The sequence below is a fragment of the Eleutherodactylus coqui genome, chromosome 8, assembly GCF_035609145.1.
Source record: "Eleutherodactylus coqui strain aEleCoq1 chromosome 8, aEleCoq1.hap1, whole genome shotgun sequence".
Taxonomy (NCBI): Eukaryota; Metazoa; Chordata; class Amphibia; order Anura; family Eleutherodactylidae; genus Eleutherodactylus; species Eleutherodactylus coqui.
This window is the reverse complement of record NC_089844.1, coordinates 24239162-24254024: the sequence shown is the minus strand read 5'-3', so window position 1 is coordinate 24254024 and position 14863 is coordinate 24239162. Positions and strand designations below refer to the sequence as shown.

The following is a 14863-nucleotide window of genomic DNA, read 5'->3' as shown; positions in this document are numbered from 1 at the left end:
GGCCCCATGTCGCGGTAGTGGTGGTCCCCCCCACTGCGGCCCCATGTCGCGGTAGTGGTGGTCCCCCCCACTGCGGCCCCATGTCGCGGTAGTGGTGGTCCCCCCCACTGCGGCCCCATGTCGCGGTAGTGGTGGTCCCCCCCACTGCGGCCCCATGTCGCGGTAGTGGTGGTCCCCCCCACTGCGGCCCCATGTCGCGGTAGTGGTGGTCCCCCCCACTGCGGCCCCATGTCGCGGTAGTGGTGGTCCCCCCCACTGCGGCCCCATGTCGCGGTAGTGGTGGTCCCCCCCACTGCGGCCCCATGTCGCGGTAGTGGTGGTCCCCCCCACTGCGGCCCCATGTCGCGGTAGTGGTGGTCCCCCCCACTGCGGCCCCATGTCGCGGTAGTGGTGGTCCCCCCCACTGCGGCCCCATGTCGCGGTAGTGGTGGTCCCCCCCACTGCGGCCCCATGTCGCGGTAGTGGTGGTCCCCCCCACTGCGGCCCCATGTCGCGGTAGTGGTGGTCCCCCCCACTGCGGCCCCATGTCGCGGTAGTGGTGGTCCCCCCCACTGCGGCCCCATGTCGCGGTAGTGGTGGTCCCCCCCACTGCGGCCCCATGTCGCGGTAGTGGTGGTCCCCCCCACTGCGGCCCCATGTCGCGGTAGTGGTGGTCCCCCCCACTGCGGCCCCATGTCGCGGTAGTGGTGGTCCCCCCCACTGCCGCTATGCTCTTCAGACGCAGGAATAGGTTTAGCAGTGCTGATTACAGTTGGGCTCCCTTGGAGTCTGGGGCCAGGGGCGATCACCCTCAGTATAAATCAGTCATTGGTCCACGCTCTACTCACTCCTGTAGCCGTGTCCAGACAGCCTGTAATGAGGAAATAAGCATGCAGGACCTATGGTCGGTATAGCAACGCAGATCACATGACTGGAGCTGGCGCATGTGATCCGCATTATAGGCTGTCCGGACACCGCTACAAGAGTGAGCACAGCGGGGGACCTAGACCCTCCGCCGGAGCTCAGGCCAATCACTCGGGGCTCCGCGGAGCACACTTTGGGAAACCCTGTTCTAATGAAAAGCATTTCAGACTTTATTATGTTGGTCGCTGAGGCCTCAGTCACGGGGCGCTGCTCATATGGGCCATTTCATTATTTTGGTGCAGTGATCTCTTTGCTTTACCTCTTGTACAGCAAAAATAGCGTAATACCGCGGAGGAAGATCCGTGTGATGACAAAAATTTCAGAGTCCGAAGGGGTCGCTCTTCTACTTCTGCATACAGAGATTTTCCCTAGAACTTAACTTCCCTCGTCATTATACTAGGTCAGATCATCTCCAGAGCTGCATTCACCATTCTGCAGTTACTTCATGTCTTAGGGCCCATTTAAACGACAGCTCTGAGCAATCATTTTGCATAAACTACTAAGTAGCTACTCAGCAGCTTATTTAAGTGCAAATGAAGCTTTATGCTGAATGCAGATAACAGCTGGAGGTCTGTTATCTGCATTCAGCTCCATTGTTCTCCAGCAGGATAGTAGCTGAAAGCATGTGATCAGCACTACCCACAGAGAACTCAGCGTGCGTCCTGATAAGCAGGAACCATGGTTTTTAAGCTGGCTTGAAGTCAGTGATGAACGAAAAGTGTGTGATGGGCGCACGTTTAGACGCAGCGATTAACGCTGAAAAGATGGCTTTAGAGCGAATTTTGAGTGATAATCCTTGAGTCTAAATGGGCCTTCAGTCTCCAATCACCTCCAGAGCTGCATGAACAGACATTGTTTATTTGCAGCAGCCAACATGTGACACCGAGCGAGGCGCTTTAATGGTGTCTGAATCTATTAGTCAGGCCTGTGCGACTATTACACGCCTGTAATCCTGAGACTTCGCTCCTGAGTGTCAGCCAATTAATCTGGTTTTAGTGTAATAAGAACGGAATAAGATTTAATTAAGGATAAGCCGCAAAAAACAAACTCAAACTGCTTCAGAATTACAAATCGTCCGCCCTACAAGAGCGGTGGGGGAGGGGAGAGGGGAGAGGGTGCAGAGCATCGCACCTCCCGGACTCCTCTATAGTCCAGTGCAGAGCGACGGAGGATGAGCGATGGTAGAGACTGTATGGTCTTCTGAGAGTGTATCACATGTATGAGGCTTAGATACACAGCTGAGCGGTCAGTATCACATATATGAGACAGATACAGCATTACACATGATAAGCTGCTGTATCTAAGACTATGTGTGATACAATCTGCTGTGCCATGTATCTAATCCTATCATGTGTGATACAGGCTGTTGAGCTGCTGTATCTAAGCGTAGCACTTGATAGGCTTAGATACAGTAGCTCAGCAGACATCATCACATATGATGGGATTTGATAAACTCAGCAGACAGTATCACACGAGAGGATTAGATACACAGCTAAAGCGGCAGTATCCCACATGAGAGGATTAGATACACCGCTCAGAAGACAATTTCACAGGACAGAGTGGCTTAGCAGACAGTATCACACAGGAGGGGCTTAGATACATTCATTCCACAATACACTTTTTGGGGGCAATGATGTAATGGTGTAAATTCCGTGCCCCTCCCCCTACAATGAAATGGTTAATGCCCCCTCCAGTATAGAGAGGACAAGTTTTGTAAATCCCTACAATCCAGAGGAGGACTTGTGATCCGCATCTCTCAGTTCTTCAGTGAAGTTCGGATACTTTGATCGGGACCTTTTATGTGGCGGCGCAGTCGTTACCGCGATCCGGGGGGCGATAAATCACTCGCACACTGAGAATAAGCAGAGCGGTATTTTAGGATGACTCAAAGTTCTTGGACACCTTCGGGCTAAAGCCGCTGATCTCTTGTGTTCAGCCTTACTGCGCCAGACTACAAAGTCCGCAGCGAGAAAACGACGAGATTAATATTCTGAGCGTCGGTCAGGCGGAAAAAAGGCCCGAAAATCTACCATCGAGAACGAGAGTCAGAGCGAACACAGGAGAGAAAAGAGCTGGAGAGGATGAGGGGTCACCGGGGTCTTAGAGTCAATCACCTAAGACCCCCCCCCCCAAATAAACACATACAGGGGTATAATACAGGTGGGATAGGCGATGACATCCCTCCGGGATAGCTGCTCTCCTCCCCGTCCCTTCTGCAGCCCGTACGGGGCAGCGGTACATGGTAATAGTGAGAAACCCGCCATACTGTGGCATCCAAAAGGGAGGCATCACCATTTATATAATGAGGCGCCATAGATGTCTTACAGCTCCGTACAGCTTGGAGGCCTTAGAGGTTTGTTACAAAGTATCCCCGATGGATAAACATCCTGGACCCCAGACTGATACATGTGAGGTCCCTTTAACACGGGACGAACTACTGGGCGCAAATGTCAAACAGGTCGTCCCAGCGATAAAAGCACAGGAAGGGTCATCGCTAGCGAATGGAGGCGGGAATCATTGTGGCCGCCCGCCTCCACTCACAGTAAACAGGCAGTCATAAACGATGACTTCCTCTTCACACAGCCGATCCGCCATTCAGCTTTTTGCATGCAGAAACTGGACGACAAACGAGAAGCACACGAATTCTTATTGGTCGTTCAGTCGCGGAAGGATTTATACTGAAGGCGAATCTGGACAATTCATCGGCCCGTGTAAAAGGACCCTTCCCAGTACTGACACACTGTAACAGACTGCCAGACGGCAGAGATCAGCGCTACTGACAAAAAGATGATGAACTGAAACACAAAAAGTTATCAAACTCTTTCCACCAGTTTTGTGGTATAAAAGTTGCACGTTTTAGTGGATGTAATATTTGGGACTTTCACCTTTTCTTGCCACTTTTTCAAAAGTGATGAGAAAACGGTGGAGCCTTCTGCCGCTCAGCCAATCTACGGAGTCACACCAGAAATTATAGTGGAAACCTACATCAGTTTGAGGCGCACGCCCGAGAATGGGAGGAGGCGTCTATATACGGGAGGGGTAAGGGGACGCAGCCGCAGATCCTGTTAGAGGAGCTCACAAAGCGCAATTCCTGCAGACCACACAGTACAATAAGAGCAGAAACAATTCACGGAGGAGAACAGCCATCCGCAGCGCTCTGTGCGTACAGCTGACAGATTCTCATCACGGATTTCATTCACTGCAAGGAGTGAAAAAGGCTCTGAAACCCTTAAAGTCCCATGTGGATTTACTCCGCAGTGCGAGATCCTACTCAGAGCGCGGATTTATACAGATGACCATTGGCCGAACAATCACTAGAAAGAGTGCATTCACGCAGTGGTCGATCAGTGTAAGCAAGGCCACCGGTGGGACGACCATCAATATTTCGTTTACTAGTCCTTTTGTGTCAGCTCACCCAAAAATAGTCACTGGTTTATCAGCAGTCGTGTAAAGTCACGGTCATTCATCTTTGAACCAATTTCTGTGCAGTTTCCCTACAAACGATCTGTTGGTAAACAACTAATGAACGCCAAGCGCTGCGTGAAAGCCGTCATTTGGGACTTTTCTGCGCTACTATTTTAACAATAGTTGCTCTGCAAAAAAGGTACCCAACGGGCGACTGCAGTATTAGTCACACTGGCAAACCTGCGTTTAAGCAAGAGTGCAGCATTTTGTGAGCAAAACTCCCTATAGATTTGAATACAATAAAAAAATTGCTTTGCTCCCAAAGAGAAAAATGGGTGATTCTTGGACAGAATTGCTCAAAAATTGGACCTGCTGCAATTTTTCTCTTGCATCACTTCATCTCGCAGCACTGAAGGAAAAAAAAAAAAATAAAAATTCGCACTGATGCGTTCGCCCATCTTATAGCAGGTTTGCACAGCCTGCATAGAAGGCCATATTATGTTATTTCTGGACAACCCTTGATATCAGAAAATTACCTATTATATAAATCACATTCTTGTATGAAACATTTTTTTAGAATCTTTGGGGATTTAGAAGTTTTCGGTCACAATCTATATTTTTTAAACAAATTCTAAAATCTTGCATTTTCCCACTGACCACAGAGCCTAAAGGTGCGTTTAGATGGAGCGGTAGCACTGTGCAACACGATGTATGTAACCGATAAGCAGATAGGCGGCTTACAGTAACTTCAGTGCTGAATTCATGTATGATCTCTTTTCTGCCACGTAAGGTTTTCCAATTATGGGGAATAATGTAATCCAGTTGCAGTTGTATTGTATTTTTTGGAAATCTGCCTCTACAATTAATCCCGTCGGCTCGCTGTTAACCTGCTTAATAAAAGTAACAAGTGATTGTGCAACTATTTCACATTCGCTGTTACACACCGCACTGACTGAACAGTATAAGGGTAGGTTTATGTAACATATAGGGTATGATTCCACGTGGTGGAAATGCTGCGGATCATCCACCAGTACGTTGTCATTAATGAACTGTGTATTACACGTCACTGGGTAGACTAAATTAAAGAATCAAACTCCTAAAACAAAAATACATGTTTAGTATCGCTGCGTTAATCTAGCAAAGTATTAGGTAAACGGGAATTTCTCATTAGGTGTAAAAGGAATATGTTGGTTCGTCACTTCCTGATCTCTAGATAAAGCTCAGCAGCAGTCGTCACACTGAAAGTCGTTTTCCAAGTGACTGGAGGAGAAGATCTTCCCGGCCGCACGCCTCCATTCACAGTAAACAGGAGTCGCTCATTGATTGGTCAGCTCCTGTTCACACTAGGCGAGAAGCCGCTCAGTCGTGGCCCTGAGCAGGAATAGAATGGCTAGCTACTTCTCGCAATAATCATTACTTCTCACTGTGATGGGCCATTTACAAAGAACACCTATATGTCGGTAACAGGATCCAGCGCTCACAGCTGGGACCATCTGCTCCCTCCTGCAGCGGTCACAGAGCACACCTAGAGCAGTCTCCTGTACAGGTCAGTGGACCCCCTCCTGCCCATTGTGTGAAGGCCCAAGGAGCTGCTGTAAGGCATGTCTTCTAAATGCTGTTAACTGTAGCCTACGATCCTGTACAGACAGAAGGAAAAAATCTACAGGCAGAAAATTGTTAAAATGTTTCTCTATCTGGCTTTAATTAGCAAAAAAAATGCTTGGTGATCCGGCCCTTTAAGACCGGGGGATGAAGGATCTGTCTTTTATAACGGCGCACAGTTTTGCAGGACACGTCGCTGTTATTTGCAAAAAAGGTATCAAAATGTTGCCCAATGCTGATAAATCTGCGGCACCTTTGAATCGGTCCAGAGATGTTTCTACAGTTTTTACCCCACTAGTATATAGGAAGCTTTGGGACCTTTCACACCGGACGGAACATTGCGCAGCAGCGTTGCAGAAGGTGCCCTCCTGCGAAATATCAGCACCAAATCCACACTGCTTTGGTGCGGAAGGGAAAATAGCCGTATTCTACATCAAAATCAGCAGTTAGCCACGCGGACTTCTGGGGCGGCATGCTACGCAACGCCATTGTGGAGTATTCCATCCCCTAAAGCCAGGTCCACATGGGGCTCATGTCCAGCGGAAAGTCCACAGAAAGCCAGCCTCCGAGCCTGCACCATTTGGCACGAGTTTTGAAGCAGGTTTTATCGTGAATTACTATGTGTATTTGACCCCCTCATTGAGAAGAGGTGAATCTGGCAGTGCAGTCCGCGATAAAACGGACATGCTCCAGAACGGAATTCTGCACCGCAGCCCATCTCCGCAGCTTGTGGATGAGATTTTCAAAATCTTGTCCACTTTGCTGCTAATGTAATCCGCCCGTGTGAGCGCCACCCTAAAGAGTCACATTTCATAATCTTCTGTCTGCGCAGCAAACCGCACCCTGCTTACTGCACTTGTGGGGCTCATTCACACGAGCGTATCTGTGCATCTTATACGCAGCAAACAAAACCCGTTGATTTGTGGGTTGGTTCACTTGAACGTATTTTTCACGCCATGTGCAGTTGCATGAAATAATATGCAGTATTTCACAAATCAATGTGTGTGCGTAAAGACACGCGAAATACGCAGGAAACCCATGTGCGTATTTATACATGAAATCAATTATGCATTCCTTTTTATGCAAGTAAAAAGAGCGGCGATAGGCAGAAAATACAAGATAGCGGCGTACTGCGGCCAGTGAACACGCTGTGCATGCATGGACCCAAACACACATACCCCGTGTGCATGCACCCTCATGTGATGCGCATGGCACTAATGGTGAGGATTTCTAGTGTTACTGGTTAAGGAGTAATTGCATTTTTTTCAAACTTTTAACAAGGCAGAACAACATACCAAAAGTTTTGATCAGTGGGGGTCGCACTGCGGAGACCCTCGCTGATCACTAGAGTGGGGGCTGCAGTGTTCGACTGTCTTTGTTGCTTGCTGGCCCTCACAGACACACCTATTTGTCCATCTTCAGGTGACAAGAGGAAAGGCAGCAGAGACCGCTAAAGGGGCACAGCACTTGGGTGGGCACTGCAGCCCCCCGGTTCTAGCGATCAGCTGAGGTTACAAAAAAAGTGCAAATGCATTGATAAGTGCGAGGAGAAGTTCATTACATAGTTGTTGCAGAACTTCTCATTACAGGAACGGATCCCATCCCCACATCACCATAAGCCAAAATGGTGCTGTGGGGACGTGACCGCTTCCCTTTAAACAGTGATTTAAAGGGGCTGTCCATGTAGTAGATAAGTTCCCCTTCAGGTTGTTCTGCTCCTGGACTGAAACAGATATCTTTTGGGACACCCGCCAGCAAATATGTAGCCCTCAGCAGCGCCACCACAGCAGAAGTCACGTATTACACCCTTGTAATTAAAATCAATGGTCCATACAAGTAATGCAAGGACGGGTCACGTCCTCCAGGGTCACAGATGCTCTCTGCAGTCTCTCAGTCCACTAACTCAGAAGAATTCATGTGCTTAAATATGGGTTTTCTACACCGGACCCTTAAAGGAGTGTTCGCATGGAATACATTTAATGGGATAGGGGATGCATTTTGAGTGCAGGCAGTCCGACCACTGGTCCCCCCTGGATCCAGAGAACAATGCACCCCGAATTCCCCATGTGAATGGCGCGGTGGTGCACATGCTCGACCTCTGCTCCATGCACTTCTATGGGACAGGTGGAGATTGATGGGCAAGGCCATGTCCCTCCATCCCACAGAAGTGCGTGGAGCCGCAGTCCAGCTTCGGCCCATCTGTGGTCTCCTACTCACCTGTACATGTCGGCCAGGTTCCTTTACCCTTTTTATCTTCATTTCTACATTGGTTTAGATCAATGTCTTGACACCTTCTAGTTGTTCCTATTCTCATTATCCTCCATAAACATTTGTATTTTATTATACATCATTTTTGCTTTGATTCCATGATAAGGTTTTAGATTAATAATTAAATTTAAACTCGGTTTCCCTCTTTTTTTCTAATTTTTATCAGCTTTTTCTTCTTCACTTTGAACCCTACCTTTCGCCATGAATTGCTTAGTCTGTATATTTTAACCAGACGGACTGATGAAGGGGGTTTTGCCCCGAAACGCATTTTTCCATGCTGCCACGCACGCTATTTAGTGAAGTTTAGCACTGCATCGCCTTCAATATTTTTTTCCACATTACCACCAGTTTTTAGTTTAATCCTCCCATTCAGTTCACAAAGGGCATTCCAAATGTGCCAGTCTCAGGACAGCCGGGGGTCCCAAAAGTTAGACCCCCAGTGATCTCAACACCACACATGTGGAGCAAATCGCTCCATAAACAATATTTTGTGGCTTTTTTTTCTAAGTAGACGGGCCCAGCATTAGGCCCACCCGCGGCCCATCAGATTTACTATCATTTAAACCAGAAACTGGCACAACTTCTAGTTGAGACATACATTGGCTCGTAGCTGGTGTTGGCTGCCCGATGCAACAACTGTACTAAGCGGCTTGCGCACATTAATACATTTATCGCACTTACGCCAGCACATAGATTAGTTAGAGCAGCGTATGAAATGCCGATCTAAGTAAATATGCCCCAATGTTTCTATTCACTGACAACATGCAGAGGTCTTAAAAACGATCAGGAATTGAAAAAGTCTTTTACAAAGTTGCAGGGCTTATAACACGGGAAGTTCAGGAGCCGGACCGACTTTTTTTTTTTTTCATTCTTACCCAAGTAGCCCACTATAACCTCGATAATATACCGATAATTACTGATATCATATAATAATTGTCCTGCCAATTATAGTAAAGCGCTGCTCAGTATACGGCTGACGTGGGAGCGTCCTGGTATAATGGATCCACTGCCGCAGCGGATGCAGGTTCTGCGGTTTTGGATTCATTTGCAACCAGATGTAAAGAGCAACCTGAAGATCATTTGTCATATTTCACACAGATCTGAATCGGGGGTCCGCAGACCCCATATAGTAAGTACAACATAGGCCAAGGTCTGCTCCAAAACCTCAGCTGCGAACAGCAAGCTAACAGCTCCGTCTGGAGTTCATGTGCTGCAGCAGAAGAACAAAGGATCCTGCAGCCTCCTGCGCAGCCACCAGTCACCGACCAGAAAGTCACAGGTCAGAAACACCATTGTCCTGATGTGGGGGGACACGGATGCACCCCGACAGGAAAGAACGTCCTCCTGTCCAGCAAACCTATCTGCTGCACAATCCAATTAATGTGAGTGCGATCCGCAGACGTTCCTCCTCTCCCCTGCTGTGCCCCTTAATATTAACAGCGTCGTCCATCTTCTCTAACTGCAGCCGCCGGCAGAGAACAAACCGCAATTGACGAATAATCTACACTGTTCACCCCGAGACTACAAAACAGCGAAGAGGAGACCAAGGACACCAACTCATGCAGAAGGGGGGTCCCGGACGCCAAAGCTAAGTCTGCAGCAAAGACCCCCCAACTATCACTTGTCATTTAATGACTGGTGTCTTATGTGGCAGAGGGGCGCAAAGTGGCATCAGGTCAGCATCCTGCACCCCAAGTGTTGCTAACATATACCCTAGGTGTCAATGGGACACTGCTAGGGGCCCCATCTCCCTCGAAATCCCTGGGACACTGCTGGCGGCCCCCATTCCCCCAGCCCCAACGTCCCTGGGGCACTGCTGGCGGCCCCCATTCCTCCCCCCCTCACCCCTCCCCCAGCTGAACGGAGAGCAAACCGGCACCATTAAAGCCAATGGGATCTGTTTGGCGCCGAAGCAGGAAAACTGAACACCCAAATACGAATGTGAACACAGCCCAACAACCCGTGATCCATCCTCTGAGCGCCCTGCGGGTCTCGATCCGGTCTCTGGTCGCTTTATGCTATTCAACCAGCCGTATAATCTTCTTATGGACTTTCCCGGCTGTAACGACATGACCGCGGTTCGCTGCGTGGGCGGCGACATTTTACTACAATATTTATTGTAATTGTACGTACGACTCTCAATGTGACTTCGTCCTCAGAACGCCGTCGTTAACTGCGTCGTTAGGGTTTGCAGTAAATAAAGATACATAGTTTCTATTTCCCATTAAGGCTTGATTGGCCTCAGTCGGGGCCGGAATATTAATGGCCACCGCTTCCCGTTTTGATGAATTCATTTGTAAATCGAGAGATCTCGGAGAACTCATCAAATTGATTAAATAAATTAGTTAGGCTAATAATCCGCATCGAAGCTTCATTTGCATAAATTCGGATCAGACAGCTCCATTTATTGTACTCGGCAGACATGCCGCCGTCATCTCCGACCGTATTAGAGAGTTAGGGGGATGAGATAATATGCGGAGTCTGCACAGGGGGGGACCATGGCGGGCGCCGACACCTCTGCGATTCCCTGACACATCCATTAACACTTCTACTAAACCCGACACAAACTCTGACTCCCTCCGAGCGCCGAGTCTCATTATCTTACCGGTTCAGTTTAGCTGTACTGCCTCACGTATATATTACATCCTACACTTCAATCACATCCAGAGCTGCATTCATTATACTGCTGGCTGCGGCTCGGTACTGGACAGACAAACAGTAACTGAGATGCCTCATTGCACATTCTGTACTATTCAGTGCTTGGTGGAAACTACATCTCCCACAATGCATCACAGTCAGATGGAGTTCGGTACAGACACAATCAGCAGGGAGCTGCAGGAAGATCTGAAAATATACAGAATTGTGGCTGCAGCTCTGGAGGTGAATAGAGTATATGGAATTATTTAACAGCAGAATTGTGATTGCAGCTCTTAAGGGACTGGAGTATAAAACGGGACGTTTAAAGATTGGTAAAAAGTAAAGCAAATTACGTGCAGAGACAATATGCACAAGTGTGTCTACGTCTACTAAGGGCACCGTTTGCCAAGAAACCCAACCACGTCCGGCGTTGGAAATGCCAAGCTTAGTAAATTTGCACGATTCGTTCTGTAATTGCTGGACTCACCCTGGAAGGAAAGGACGGGGTGCTCCCTCCGCAAGCACTGCTCGTCCATCTCTGGATAATCTGCGCGGACTTTGAGGGCTGTCAGGTGGAGCAGGAGAATAGAAACGGTTGGCAGCGGCAAGAGGAGCGCCCATAGCCTGGTCATGATGGTGGAACGCCACACGTCTATCGTCCAAGGGATACACCAGGGCGAGTCCTGGAAGAACAAGAGGAAACCACTGTAAGACAGAATTAGAAGAGGTAACAGTGTGACACCAAGCAATATACAGAACGTAACTGCAAGCGATACATGGACGCCGCAATGAGACACCCGCCAAGTGCCCAGACGGAGGGCGCAACGTCCCGCCAAGTGCCCAGACGGAGGGCGCAACGTCCCGCCAAGTGCCCAGACGGAGGGCGCAACGTCCCGCCAAGTGCCCAGACGGAGGGCGCAACGTCCCGCCAAGTGCCCAGACGGAGGGCGCAACGTCCCGCCAAGTGCCCAGACAGAGGGCGCAACGTCCCGCCAAGTGCCCAGACAAAGGGCGCAACGTCCCGCCAAGTGCCCAGACAGAGGGCGCAACGTCCCGCCAAGTGCCCAGACAGAGGGCGCAACGTCCCGCCAAGTGCCCAGACAGAGGGCGCAACGTCCCGCCAAGTGCCCAGACAGAGGGCGCAACGTCCCGCCAAGTGCCCAGACAGAGGGCGCAACGTCCCGCCAAGTGCCCATACAGAGGGCGCAACGTCCCGCCAAGTGCCCAGACGGAGGGCGCAACGTCCCGCCAAGTAATATACAAAACAAATATAACCTTAAGTAAAATACATAAACACGGTAACACCAAGCAACATAAGGAGCGAAACACACGGCACTAAATGCTACATTGAAGGCGCAGCGGCATACTGAGCAAATAATGTCCCATCAGGTAATATAAGGAGGAAATAAAACACCAAGCAATATACGGAGCTAAGAACCTGACGGCTAGGGATATACGGAGCAAACAACGCAACAGAGTCATAAGAAACGATGTAACAACCAGTGATATACGGAGCAAACAACGCAACAGGGTCATAAGAAACAATGTAACAACCAGTGATATACGGAGTAAACAGAACGCCGGGCAATATATGGAGCAAACACAATGTAAGACTTAGTGAGGATACAATGTAACACTTAGTGATATAGGGAGGATACAATGTAACGGACGTGCAGAGGGCGCCAATACTTTATCACAGAGAAGTACAAGAATTGGCAATGCAGAAGGATAAATACAAGTCAGTAATGTAGCGAGAGGACGGCGGGCTAACAATATATCACAAGCTTTAACAGCCTATCAGAAGTAACAAAGTAACACAGAGAAGATAGATGGAAAAGTGGAACTAAGATGCAACTAAGTAACAGCAAGGAAGAGGAGATAACGGAATGTGACAGACATGAGAGGTGAGAGAGTCACCTGGAGATGTGACAGACATGCTAATCCTCTGTATTAACCAGCTGCGACGAGAGATCTGGGACATCCACATCCAGAGCCGCCATTATGGTCAGGCCGCTGAGGGCTAAATACGGGTGCGGAAGCACCGTCCGCAGAGAAAAACAAACTACTAAAATAGAAAGTCTTCTAAACATAAAGAAACTGGGAATGTGAGGCGTTCCGCCCTGACTGCGGGAGCTGCGTGCGCCGGAGGTCACAACCTGATATTATCGTGCGGCCTGTTCCAGCAAGTCACAGGGGCCAATCAGAAGACACGAACAGACGGCCCTGCAATCTACTCCCATCTCTGGTGGGAATCTGTAACATTACATGACTACTACAGCAGGTATTGATCTGGGAAGTGACATCAGGGCCCAAAGAAGGGGTTACTGCGGGGCCAGGCTCCCCTGAGGGGTCAGAGTATTGTAGGGCAGTAACCACTCCAGCTCAGCCCCTGGGCCTCGCAGGAGTGATTGAACCGCCGCTCGGCGATCTGGATAACGGCAGGCGGGACTGAGCAACGCCAAGAGTTCATACAGCGGAATGTTACCGCAGTTGTAGGTGCGGATTTGGAATCTGCATCAAAACCCACAGCACAAAGTACACTTCAGATTTTGGTTTCACACCAAAATCTGCTACGTGTGAACGTACCCTTTAAGGGGATGTACCATGATGGTGGTCCCACATATGCTACGACTCCATATACTTCAAAGGGACTGCCGGAGATCGCACAAAGCCATTTACTGTGATCCGGCTGAAAAAGAACGGAGCGGTTTTGCACCCGCCGCTGCCCTTACATCAAGACACACCGGAGTCCTTCTTGATATTAGTGGGGATCCCAGCTGTTGGACTCCCCCCACCCCCCACAACATGAAAGTCATCCCCTATCCTGTGGGCAGTATACCTTTCCATCATGGTACAGCCCCTTTAACAGCTCGGTCTTCCAGGACATCCGAGTACTGGGGTTGATGTAGTAATTTTCGGGTGAGGGGGTAATTAGGATGCCACAGGTACGATTTGTAATCTCTTTACCTTTAAGGAAATCCGTGATTGGAAGTTAAGAGACTGAACTTCAGATAAGAGAATATAAATTGCTTCCGCTGGGCTCTTTATTTACCACTATATATCCGATCTCGCCGGCGGCCTCCTCGCTGGACCGCCGCCTGTTAGCGCCTCCTGCGCCGCAAATCAGATCTCTACGTTTTAAGGCCAATTAATCTGCTGTTCAGCTTCGAGCCTATCAATAAAGCCGCTGGCGGTAGAAATCCACCGAGTCCAATCCTGACCGGAATGTCGATGTGTTCCTCCGGACGCCGGCACTGCATAATATTGTATTCTGACCACACATACTGCTGGGCTGAGCTGCTGCAGCACATCGACCGCACATATTCCCAGGAAACCAAACTTCAAAGACTTTCTATGGTCAATTACAACTATGTAACCTGAAGGCACTCTCCAGGCCCGGGGGCCCAAAGGCAGAGGGAGGCCCGGGGGCCCAAAGGCAGAGGGAAAAAAATGAAAAGGGAGAAAGATGAATGAAAGACATATGAAACAAAGACAGAAGAGAAAGAAAGCAAAGAGCAAAAGCCAAAGGAAATAAAAAAAAAGGAGAAGAGAAAGGAAGTAAAACTGTAAAGAAGGAGGAGAAGGAAAAAGATGGGAAAAACTAAAAACGGAAGAGGACAAAAAGGATGAAGGCAGAAGAAAGACGAAAAAGGTGAAAGATAGAAAAGGATCTGAGCTTACGTCTTGTCTTATACTCCAGTCACATCCAAAGCTACATTCACATTTCAGCTAGCTGCTACACCTCCCACAATGCACCACAACATGGCGCATCTTTAGCAGATAAAGCAGCAATAGAGACGCAACGGAATATGAATAATAAGAAAAAGACCAGAAAGGAGGAAAAAAAACAGAACAGTGGCTGCGGCTCTGGTTGTGATCGAGTATAACGCGCCGCAACGCGCGATCATCTGAATGTGTGTAAAGTAACTCAACATTAGAAGATTGATAGCGGCTCACTGTAATGTGGCGCTCGGGCGCACTAAAAAGCAGGTGGCAGCGCTGCCCGCTGTTCCGTGCCTCTGACAGCAGGTCCCGCGTGGCAGCATCT

General features: G+C 49.0%; 1 protein-coding gene across 5 annotated transcripts in view; it reads right to left on the bottom strand.

Moving 5' to 3' along the window:
- Positions 1-14863, bottom strand: part of SEMA5B (semaphorin 5B) — a 245894-nt gene that overhangs the window by 129763 nt on the left and 101268 nt on the right. For all 5 annotated transcript variants that reach the window (XM_066575322.1, XM_066575325.1, XM_066575323.1 and 2 more), the window contains exon 3: positions 11303-11498. In XM_066575322.1, the coding sequence (XP_066431419.1) occupies positions 11303-11447 (145 nt within the window). In that variant the 5' untranslated portion in view covers positions 11448-11498. The remainder of the gene's footprint in view (positions 1-11302; positions 11499-14863) is intronic.